The sequence below is a fragment of the Salpingoeca rosetta genome (genome assembly GCF_000188695.1).
Source record: "Salpingoeca rosetta unplaced genomic scaffold supercont1.21, whole genome shotgun sequence".
In the NCBI taxonomy this organism is placed as follows: domain Eukaryota; class Choanoflagellata; order Craspedida; family Salpingoecidae; genus Salpingoeca; species Salpingoeca rosetta.
In genome coordinates this window covers 574,449-586,010 of record NW_004754913.1, presented here as the reverse complement: position 1 = coordinate 586,010, position 11,562 = coordinate 574,449, and the positions used below count along the sequence as shown (strand labels likewise).

General features: G+C 54.1%; 3 protein-coding genes across 3 annotated transcripts in view; 2 read left to right on the top strand and 1 right to left on the bottom strand.

Moving 5' to 3' along the window:
* Positions 1 to 2,282, top strand: part of PTSG_08137 (uncharacterized protein) — a gene marked incomplete at its 5' end in the record, with an annotated part of 3,607 nt that extends 1,325 nt beyond the window's left edge. The window contains 5 exons of the mRNA XM_004991101.1: positions 177 to 230; positions 386 to 465; positions 739 to 922; positions 1,194 to 1,554; positions 1,730 to 2,282. Coding sequence (XP_004991158.1) covers positions 177 to 230; positions 386 to 465; positions 739 to 922; positions 1,194 to 1,554; positions 1,730 to 1,890 — 840 coding nt within the window. The 3' untranslated portion in view covers positions 1,891 to 2,282. The remainder of the gene's footprint in view (positions 1 to 176; positions 231 to 385; positions 466 to 738; positions 923 to 1,193; positions 1,555 to 1,729) is intronic.
* Positions 2,074 to 8,940, bottom strand: PTSG_08136 (uncharacterized protein). The gene is made up of 19 exons (XM_004991100.1): positions 8,786 to 8,940; positions 7,789 to 8,304; positions 7,396 to 7,506; positions 7,029 to 7,114; positions 6,708 to 6,795; positions 6,397 to 6,453; positions 6,017 to 6,154; positions 5,527 to 5,682; positions 5,062 to 5,283; positions 4,795 to 4,860; positions 4,484 to 4,588; positions 4,220 to 4,351; positions 4,031 to 4,071; positions 3,699 to 3,821; positions 3,487 to 3,559; positions 2,991 to 3,150; positions 2,695 to 2,761; positions 2,438 to 2,485; positions 2,074 to 2,285 (listed from the first exon to the last, which is right to left on the bottom strand). The coding sequence occupies exons 1-19, from the start codon at positions 8,816 to 8,818 to the stop codon at positions 2,177 to 2,179; spliced, it is 2,331 nt and encodes a 776-aa protein (XP_004991157.1). The 5' UTR covers positions 8,819 to 8,940; the 3' UTR covers positions 2,074 to 2,176.
* Positions 8,941 to 9,145: 205 nt separating this feature from the next.
* Positions 9,146 to 11,562, top strand: part of PTSG_08135 (uncharacterized protein) — a gene marked incomplete at both ends in the record, with an annotated part of 2,952 nt that continues 535 nt past the window's right edge. Inside the window, 7 exons of the mRNA XM_004991099.1 lie at positions 9,146 to 9,266; positions 9,472 to 9,564; positions 9,677 to 9,755; positions 10,020 to 10,116; positions 10,419 to 10,517; positions 10,831 to 10,930; positions 11,166 to 11,281. Of these exons, the coding sequence (XP_004991156.1) occupies positions 9,146 to 9,266; positions 9,472 to 9,564; positions 9,677 to 9,755; positions 10,020 to 10,116; positions 10,419 to 10,517; positions 10,831 to 10,930; positions 11,166 to 11,281 (705 nt within the window). The remainder of the gene's footprint in view (positions 9,267 to 9,471; positions 9,565 to 9,676; positions 9,756 to 10,019; positions 10,117 to 10,418; positions 10,518 to 10,830; positions 10,931 to 11,165; positions 11,282 to 11,562) is intronic.

Genomic DNA, 11,562 nt, shown 5'->3' with positions numbered 1-11,562 from the left:
GTGTGTGTGTGTGTGTGTGTGTCGTGTGTGTGTGTGTGTGTGTGTGTGTGTGTGTGTGTGTGTGTGTGTGTGGTTCCTGTCCACATCGTCTTTCTCTTCTACTTGTGCTGACATGTTCTTCCATGGCAACAAACACCTGTCTGCGCCCATTGCCGCCGCTTGTCCTGGGATCACAGGGTGACAGCGTGACCATCTCCACCATTACCGAGCAGGCCGACAACCTTCGACAGGTGCGCCCGTCTTGGTAACCGCATTTGTCATGCGAATGTGTTCTTGTTGTGCTTTCAACTGTGCCTGTGCCTCCTCCTTTGTTCACGCACACACACTCACACACACACACACACACTCACACACAACCAATTAACGAATGCGTTGCACGTGCCAGATGGTGGCTGAGGAGATTGAGAACATGAAGTTGGATGTTGAGTTTCTGCGTCAGTGCATTGACGGCGAGCACGAGTACAGGTGAGGCGATGCCATCAGCTGCTCCTACTCGTTGAGTCTTGTGCCCGGGGTGTGTTTTGCCGTGCTTTTGTTGTTGGCGGTGTCATGCACATTCTCAAACGTTCACACGTTCACACGTTCACGCGCGCACACACACACACACACACACACACACACACACACACACCCACGTCCACACACACACACACCACGTCCACACACACACACACACACACACACACACACACACACGTCCACACGTTCACACACACAATATACATGCACGTACGGCAGGTCACAGCTGCTCAGCCGCCGCCAGCAGGAGAGCGAAACGGTGACGCTGAGTGAACTTCGCGATGCACGTGCTGCCCTCGAGCGCGAATATCTGCAGCAGGCGGCAAGCCGGACCGCAAATCCTGCGGACACACACACGATGGCTAGCAAACCGCCCCCGCTCAAAGCCAAGCGAGATCTGCCTGTGAGTCACAGCAAAAATTGCAGCATGCGTGTGTTTCTTTTGGTGTGCGTACGTGTACGTGTGCGACCGTGTGTTTCAGCGTGTTAGCGCGTAATCGCACTCATTTTCTTTGTTCAAGTTGTTCTGATTTCTTGCTTGTTCTTCCTTCCTTCCTCCTCCTCACCACCCAATTCACCACCACCACCACCATGACCACCACCACCATGACCACCATGACCAACACCATGACCACCATGACCACCACCACCATGACCACCACCACCGTGCCCAGGCTGTGCGCCGTCCGCCCACGACTGCTGGGCAGCGGCGGCTACCGCGACCAACAACCGCATCCTTACACACGGCGGCACACGCGCAGCGCACAATACCGCCCCTCCCCTTCCCACACCACCACGGATCGCAACACCACCAACAACAACAACTGCAACAACAACATCAGCAGCAACAACAACAACTACGGTTGCAAAGAGGTGACCCCACCAGCACCAGCACCAGCACCAGCACCATTAGCAGTGCCAGTGCGCGCGCGAATGGTGCTCGCCGCGCACCTCAACCGCCACCACCGCCAGTCGATGCGAAGCGGAACGCAAGCGGCGTTGCCTCATCTCCTGAACGCCAAAGACCAAGGCTCGGTGCGTGCTTGGCTTGGGTTTGTCATGCGTTGCTTTGATGTTTGCTTGGTTTGGTACGTTTAGCTTCATTTGCAATGTGTCGCTTCGCTTGGGGGTTGTGTGCGTGCCAGAACTGTGTGTCGCATTTCCTCATCGTTACGCCATCATCGTTACGCCACCCATCACCACCCATCAGCATCTGCGAGCGCATCTGCCCGCGCCCGCCGTCTGCTCAAGTCAGACTCCGCCAACCGTCAGCTCCCAATGCCACCACAACCCCCATCATCATCGTCATCATCATCACAGCACCATAGGAGACGGCAGCCATGCCCACCTCCCGCCGCACACACCAAGTGACGGATTGCTTTGTGTGTTTTGTATCAACAACGACAACAACGTCGAATTGCTTGCAGGCATGCAAGCAGGGTCTACTGTTGTTGTGCCTTGGCGTGAATCTTCACCATCGCACCATCACACCCATTAGCATGCCGCAGAGTACCTGTGCTTGCTGAGCTGTTGTACATATGATGTGCTCGACTTTGGTCGGTATTCTACCTTGTATTGTATGTATTTGGGCACCTCGGCCAACCAACAATAATGCGCAGCAGACATGTCCCTTCGCCTCACAGTTTGCCTCTCGTGCTCAGTAGAAACCGCAGTCTGCAATTTCCTTTCGCCCGCGGATCGAGAGGCCCGAGCGCGTGTTGCACTGCGCATTCACCCCCGTCGACACAATGTAGTGGAACCAGTAGCTGTGTGGAGCAAGAAGGAAGGCGGGGAGGGGGGGGGTGGAGGTGGTGAGGACCGTGGTGTTGAGAATGAAAGGAATTCAAGGGAAGAAAGGGCAAGTGGAATTGGCAACAGACAGACAGACAGACTCACAGACACAACAAAACAAACATACCTTGGGATGTAGAGGACGTCGCCGGCGCGAAGAACGACTTGCGCCGCCCTGAAGCGCAAACACACACACACACATGGTGTGAAGATGAACACAAGGGGGTGTATGTGTGGGTGAGTGACAAAGCGATAGAGTGCGTGCAGCGAGAGGAAGAGAGAGGGTGCGTGTTGTGTTGTATGTTCATTGTGAGGCAAGAAGCACACTAAACAGGCAGAGAGACAGACGGATGGACAGATGGACAGATACATGGATGTGCGTACATTGCGTTCTTCATCTTTGGGAATTCGTTGAGATCGAGGTCACTCCAGTCCGCCTTGGCGTGGCGCGCTGACGTGACGTGGTGGCACAGAGGGCGTGGTATGAGGTGGGGTGGCGACCACATGATTGGTGGAGCACATGGGTGCATGTGCACACACAGATGGAGACGAACGAACGAACGAACGAACGAACGAACGAACGAACGGACAGCCACACAAAACACACACACACACACACACACACACAGGCACACAGACACACGACACACAGACACAGACACACACATCAACCTCCTCACCCTCTGGGTGGCCGCGCGGGTAGAGGTAGAGGTTTGGGCACTCCTCGGGCGGGAGGAGGATGTAGCGCTTTGCACCGCGAAGAATCGTGACAAAGTTGCGGCCGCCGTCGTAGTGCGCCTCGGCAATGATCCCGCGTGCACCGAACCGGCAGTTGATGCCCTGGAACATCGTGAGCATGCAGCAGTAGCGGTGATGAGGATGATGATGATGATGATGATGATGATGATGATGATGATGATGATGATGATGATGATGATGATGATGATGATGATGATGATGATGATGATGATGATGATGATGATGATGATGATGATGATGATGATGATGATGACGATGACGATGATGATGACGATGATGTGTGTGTGTGGGGGGGGGGAAGGGGAAGGAAGAGTAAGGTCATGAGTCAACCATCATCATCAGGAACAGCGATAAATTGTGACAGTAACTGTGCTCGATGCATTGATGGTGCACCATCAATAGGATGCTCATACTCACCCTGTTCTGCGAAGGGTCGACGAGGAAGAAGTTGTGCTGTGGAACCCATTCAGGGAAATCCTCACGAATCCACCTGGTGTTGTCGACACGGCGCCGTGCGGAGAGAAAAACAAGCGCGCGTTATTGAAGGTCAAGCGCCATTTTCAGACAGAGACCATAGACAGACCCACAGACCCACACACACGCACACACACACAGAGCGCTGGACTGACGAGTTTGGGCCGACGGAATTGAGCTGGAGATAGTAGTGGTCGTCGTTGAGGGAGGCCTTGTCTGTCTCGTACGCCTTCTGCAGCCATTGTTTGAACGTCATCGTCGCACTTGACGTGGGCGGCCTGCAGCAAAGCACACGCGCGCATGTACAGAGAGAGAGAGGGAGGGAGGGACACACACACACACACACACACACACACACACACACAGGGACGGAGACAGACAGACACAAGGCATAGGCATTCGGGTTGTGAGTATCGTGAGGAGTGTCGGTACGGTAAGCACACCCATTCATGAGGTGGTTGAGCACGCGCGTATTCATGCCACGCACTTGTAGTTTTTCTGCTGCTTTGCGCCCCTGCGGTTGTAGTACTGAGAGGCAATGAGAAGGCAGTGCACATGGAATGAGGAACCAGCGAGGATGGGGTTCTAGTGAGCGCACGCAAGTGTGATTCCCAAGCACACATACACACATACACATACACATATACGCACACACCGCACACATGCAAGAACGCACCATAAAGTGGTTGCTGGTTGACTTGGTGACGCTGTGCTTTGTGTTTCCAAAGCGCTTGATGAGGTATTCGTCACTGCCCCACTTCTCTGCAACGTCGTTGATCATCGGCACGTTGTGCAGCACAAACGGAACCTGGACAACACCAAAATGCGAACAACGAAGAAACACGTGTGAGTTCTCACGTCACATCTTGTGCGTGCGTGTATGTGTGTATGTGTGTATGTGAGTATGTGTGCACATGTATGTACGTGTGCATGTGATAACCTCGTGCCAGCGAAGATACTCTGCTCGCTTGCGCTGCGTCTCGTTCTGGTAATCAAAGCGCTCCAGCGTGCCGTGCTCAATCCCGGGGATATCCGGGACATCAGGCTGCACACATGCACACACACAGGCACACAGAGGTTTATATGAGATGCGTGCCATGCGTACGTGCCATTCGTCATGTGTGTGCGTGTGTGCATGTGTGCGTGTGTGCGTGTGTGTATTTGAGAGCGACGCGAGTGGGGTATGCAACATCTACACGCGTGACGCAAGCCAAGGCAGCAGCAGCAGCAATACGACAATAACAACGGCACCTCATCTGGGGGCCATTCGTTGAGGAACGTGGGCAGCGGTTTCAGCGGCGGATACGGCTCGTAGCGCTGCGCGCGCGCGTGTGTTGTGTGTGTGTTGTGTGTGTGTGTTGTGTGTGTGTGCGTGTGTGTGTGTTGTACGTATGTGAGACTGGGTTTAGACACGCGCTTGTGAGGAAAAGGGGTGGGTGGAACAGTTGACAAAAGCACACCCGTCCATCGCAGCAACGTGTAAGTTCCCATCACCATCATCACCACCATCGCCACCACCTTGATCAGTGCCTCGTCCGGGTAGTATGGCTCGCCGTCAAACGAGTTCTTGTTGCGCTGCGCCAGCTGTGCCATGTAGCGGCGGTCACTCGGGTACGGGTGCTGGTTCAGCAGTCGCGAGAACGTGTTCTCAATGCCGCCGCCGTTGGCACCACCCTGCTTCATGTCAATCTGAATCTCACCAAATCCCTCCACGGGCTTGCGTTCAGGGAGGACGCGTGGCTGACGGGAGGCGACGAAGGAGGGGAGAGGGGGCGGCGGGATAGGGCATTTCCACGGCAGGTGAGATTGACTGGAAAACGAAGCTTGGTTTCACGCCGACACACACACAGACACACATACACACACACACACACACACACACACACACACACACACACACACACACACACACACACACAGACAGACACACGCACACACCTCCAACCGAACGAAACAAGACAATTCCTCCGCCCCTTCACTGACCGTGACGTCGACCTGGTCCATGTACTTGTGGTAGTGGCCCTCAAGCTCCGTGTACAGCGGGCGGAGGGTCGACTCGGCGAATGTGCGCAGCTGCTCGCTCGCACGGTCCTGCTTTGTCTTTGAATCGTCGGAAAACTTCTTCACACCAGCCCGGCCCTGATGGTGGTGGTGGCGGTGGTTGTGGCGGTGTTGAAGATGACGATGATGATCGCAGCGAAACTGTCAGCATCTTTGGACAGCGAAACCATTCACAAACAAACAAACAAACAAACAAACAAACAAACAAACAAACAAACAAACAAACAAAAAAAAACAAACAAACGAACGAACAAAAAAAAAACAAACGAACGAACAAAAAACAAACAAACAAACAAACAAACAAACAAACAAACAAACAAACAAACAAACAAACAAACAAACGAACGAACAAGCAAGCAAGCAGTTAAACAAGCAGACACAACAAAACAAGCACAAAGGTCTGTCGGCGCACCTTTGAGTACTCCTGGGCAACGTTGACCATGTTGCGCTTGACGGAGGGCGTTGGGGTGTAGCCAAAGTGGACGGGGAACACGCGGGTGTAGAGCACGTCGGGCAGGTCGTGGTAGTTGACGGCAATCCCGTTGGGCGACTGGTGGCGCGACGACGCAGACGGAGATGAAAAGAGGGAGGAGGGGTTGAGTGGTGGTTGAGGGAGAGCAATGAAGGCGAGGGGGACAACAAAGAGATAAGGAGACAGGGTCTTGGAAAGTACACGGACACACAGGCAAACAGCTCTTGCACAAAGATGCAACAGCAGGTATGTCAGTGTGATAGTGTGCTAGCTCGCGTGCACACATGCACAAGACACGTACGCGTACACTTGGCGATTACCGAGTCGAGCGCGTGCAGGGCGCTGTCACAGAGCGTTGCGAGATGCGCAGCACAAAACTGTTGTGGCAGGTGAGGAGGAAGGAGGAGAGGGCTGGGCGGTCAAATTGGGGAAGTTGGGTGGCACGCTACGATACACAAACCACTCAGACATCCAGCCAGACTCAGCCAGCCAGACACACACATACACACACACACACACGCACACACACAACAACAACACACAACACACACATTCACAAACACACACACACGCACACATTCACACACACACACACACACAACACACACATTCACAAACATCGTTATCGCACCTCCTCGTCGCTCGGGTTCTTGCTGCGGATGTAGCGGCGGTGCAGTGGTGTTGGGCTGTTCTTCGCCCGGAGGCACGGCACCTTGGCACTGCACCACAAGGCCGCGGCAGCAGCGATGGAAGTTGGAGGAGGGAGGGGGAGAGGGGTTGCAAGAGGTAAGGCGTGCAGTGTGGCAGAGTTGCATGAGTGAGCGAGATATGTGTGGTGTTGCTGCCGTGAGCGGACTCGAAACAATACATGAACTGGCACAACGGTGGCAGGTTGACACTGTTGGGCCAAAACCGAGCACACTGTACGGCATTGTTGCTGAACTGAACTCACCCTGCCGGCACCTTCTGCTTGAAGTGCGAGGCCATCACCTCCACGGGGTCGCGGTACACAAACATCCACGGCACCTCGGGGAATGCCTGCAGGCAACACCAAGAACAAAAAAAAGGGATGGTGTGTGTTGGTGAGGTTACACGTGTACGTGCGTGTGGTATCGGGAAGACAAGCGAGCAAGGGCGACGCACGCACTGCTGCGCTTACAAACAGACACGTAGACACACAGAAACACACACACACACAAACACAGACAGACACACAGACACACAGACAGACAGACAGACACACACACACAGAAACACAGAAACACACACAGAAGCACACACAGAAACACAGACACACACATACACACACACCACAGCACCTCTGTGTAGAGCGGGATTGCGTTGGCATTGACGGACTGGAACTTGAAGAAGAGGCGCTTGTGGCGCACCGAGTTGGACATGGCGCGCAGCAAAACACGCATCATCTCGGCCTGCAAAGCACGCGGCACCGTGATGACAGGTGATGACGGGGGGGGGAGGGCAACGGAGGTGAGGTTGGTGAGCACACGCATATGTCATATGTGCGTCAATTGGAAAGGCAAACGATGGCCAGACAGAAAACACTCAGTGCACAGACAACACGCACCACAGACACAACGCTCTGCTACTCTTTTCAAACGCACAGACAGACAGACAGACAGACAGACAGCCATACAAACAGACAGACAGACAGACAGACAGACAGACACACACACACACACATTGCGGCGCACCTTCTCTGGGAGCGGGGCGGGACAGTGAAGGGCGATGGCGGGAGGGGGCGCCGACTCCGAGAAGACTAGGTTGTCTGGATCGGCCGCCAAGATGTTGGCAATCAGCGTCGAGCCGACGCGGGACTCGTGGAACACAAACCCGGCTGGGTCCAGCGTCTCGGGAATGCCGAAGCGAAGATCGTTGAGGGTTACCGTCATGGTGTTGCCCTTGCAATTGGACACACGCAGCAGGTCCTTGAACATCGGGTACTTGTATGGCTCTGCCGTGTACGCTTCGATGTTGAGGCGGCACAGCTCCACCTTGGTCTTCATGCCCTGGCACCTGCCCACAGAGATGGGGAAGTAGCCGTCCGGGATGCGGGTGACGCTTCTCTTTGATTTCTTGGACGAGAACAGATGGCGATCCACGTGGCCGTGTGCTGCTGGCGCCTGCAGCTCCTGCATATCCTTCCGGTATGAGGTGTGCAGGTGGATCGTGTACAGCAGCAGGCCGACGATGGCCGTTGCCATCAGCACCTGTTGTTCAAGCACAGGGTTGTTGTTGTTGTTGTTGTTGTTGTTGTTGTTGTTGTTGTTGTTGTTGTTGTTGTTGTTTGTTGTTGTTGTTGTGTTCAGGCAAAGCGCAACGTGTGAGCTTAAAGGCATGGCAGCGAGAGGGCAATCGAGGAGAGCAAGATGGAAAGGGCGAAAGGCCGATGCCGTCGATTGGATCCATAACCGCTTGAGCAGAGCCAAAAACAAACAAAATCAACACCCATGCATGTATGTTGTGACAACATATTATGGATGGCTGGCGTTGCCAACAAACGGCACCAACCAGACCAACCAACCACTCACAACAACCAACCAACCGCCCGAAGCCTCGGTTCCATTTCTTCCACAACGAAACGCCACAACGCTACAACAACACATAAATGCACGACGACAGCCAGCCAGCCAGCCATCGACAGTTGTCACAGCACGAGCACGAGCACGAGCACGAGAGCGCAGCACGCACCGGCACGGTCGATCCCGACTTGAACAGCCGCATCGTGTGCTGCTGACGCTGGTTGTGGTGGGCGGTGTTGTTGTGTGGATGATGACGAAAGCCGCACTCGCTTTGGCGTAAAGTTGTGCACTTGCATGCGTTGCAAATTGTAGGGTTGGTTCTGGTGCAATTTGCAAAATACTGTCCTTCTTTTGTGTGTGTTTTGGCGCTGAAGAAGCACGACACACACACACACACGCACACACACACACACACACACACACACACACACACACACACACACACACACACACACACACACACACACACACACACACACACACACACACACACACAGCATACACACACACACCCACACACAACATCGGCATGGGGGTTGTGACGACGCTGGTGGACCAGGTGGTGCAGACACAGCCGTTGGTCATAGCTGTGTTGGTGCTGCTTGGCTTCCTGCTGCGAGAAGTGGTGGCGCGCTTCCTTGGCACAGCAGGTAAGTACGCCGTGCATGTGAACGTGGCATGCAACTGTCTTTGCTTCGTGCTTCTTGCCATGTCTTGTTGCACCGGTCGTTGCGCACGCTCACACATGCAACGCGTATGATGATGACGATGATGATGATGATGATGATGACATGATGGTGATGGTGATGATGATGCTGCTGCTGCGTATGATGATGATGCGATTGCACTGTGAAGCTGCAGCACCCGCCAAGAAGAAGCAGAGTGCCAAAACTGACACGTTTGAGTCGTGTGCCCCGGATGAGGACAATGACCCCGAGCACGCTCCCGGTCAGTTTGCATGTGCGCGCTCGCGCGTGTGTGTATCAGGGCTTTTGTTTATGTTTCATCCAAGTCTTCTTGCTGACTCACTGAAGATGACAATGGCTTCATCTGGGAACAGGTCCCAGCAAGGAGGAAGAGGAGGCCGAGATGGTGCCGTTGTCGTTCACGCGTTACTCTCCCAGTGAAATGCAACAGAGGTGATCGGGACAACCTGCTGACGGGAAATGGTGGTGGTGGTGGTGGTCGTGGAGGGAAGAAGTTGTCAATGGGACTGTTTCCAGTCTGCAGCACGAAGAGCGGCGTCACATAATTGTTGTTGGTGTTGCGTGAGTGTATGTGTGTATGTGTGTGTGTATGTGTGTGTGTGTGTGTCTCTCTCTCTCTTTCCGTGTCCCTCCCCATCTCTCTCCCTCTCTGCAGCGCGTCTGCCTCACATCCACCTTGTCTCCATAACTCACCAGGGCTGCCGAGTTTTATGAGTTGATGAACAAGCGGCGCACTGTCCGCCACTTTTCCAGCGACCCAATCCCAGAGGGCGTGCTGGAAAGCATCATCCACGTAAGCGTCGTTGTCCTGCTTGCGCTGGTTTTGTTGTCTCCTGAGCAGCCTGATGGACATCTGTGTGTTGAGTGATAAGTGACACGAACATGATGAGGCTTGATGTAGGTCCAACCGTTTCCTTTTTCACAAATGAGCACACATTGACACGTGCGTGCGTGCATATGCATGTGCATGTGTGTGTGGTGTGCGTGTGCGTGTGTGCATATGTATACACGTGTGCATACATGTGTGTGTTTGTGTGTTTGTGTGTGTGCATACGTGTGTGCGTTTGTACATTGCGTGCATACCTGTGTGTGCAGTGTGCCGGTACGGCGCCGTCTGGTGCGCATACGCAGCCGTGGCAGTTTGTTGTCGTACGCGATGCAAAGTACAAGCAGCAGCTTCGCGCTCTGATCGAGGTTCGTGTCCAGCACCGCAGCCATGAGGCATTACTGTTTCCTGCGCACACTTCTTGCATCCACCCCATTCACACATCCGAAAGCGGAGTGCAGCATTGCGTATTGCGCGTCACACGACAACGCATACAACGTGCCGGCACCAACCTGCTCCAATCACGCATGTGTGCTGTGTGTGTGTGTGTGTTCTGCGTGCGTGTGCGTGTGTGGGTTCTGTGGTGTGTGTGTGTGTGTGCGCTGCGGTATGACATGTGGTGTGTTCTGCGTGTGTTCTGCGTGTATGTGCGTGTGTATGTGCGTGTGTGTGTGTGTGCAGGAAGAGGAGGAGATCAACTACCGCCGGCGGATGGGCGATCAGTGGGTCGAGGACCTGTCACCGCTCCAGACAGACTGGCGCAAGCCATACATCGAGACAGGTGCAGTGTTGATGACGATGCTGATGATGCTGGGGAGGTGGTGGTGGTGGTGATTGTTGGTGGGTGACTTGAATGTGTGTTGTTGCATGGGCGTGGTGGTTTTGTGATGGGGTGTCTGTACTTCGCTTGCTTTCACATACACACATACACACATGCACACATGCACACATACACACACACACATACACACACATACACGCATACACATCCACACAATGCATGTATGCATGTGCAGCGCCTGCGAGCGTGATTGTGCTGCGGTCGCCGTACAGCTTCGACGAAGACGGCAACAAGCGCATCCACTACTACCACGAGCTCAGCACTGGCATTGCGTGTGGCCTGCTTGGTAATGTAACGTTTGTGAGGGGTCGAAGGTGGTTGAACAGGGGTATGATGTTGGTGGAATCCGTGGTGTGTCGTCGTTGCGCATAGGACGAGTGGAGCGTTGATCGGTTACGGCGCTGAGCATCTTGTGTAATCATTCACACCATGACACACACACACACAGACAGACACACAGACAGACACACACACACACACACACACACACACACACAGACAGACAGACCGACACACACACACACATATACACACACACACACACACACACACACACAGACAGACACACACAC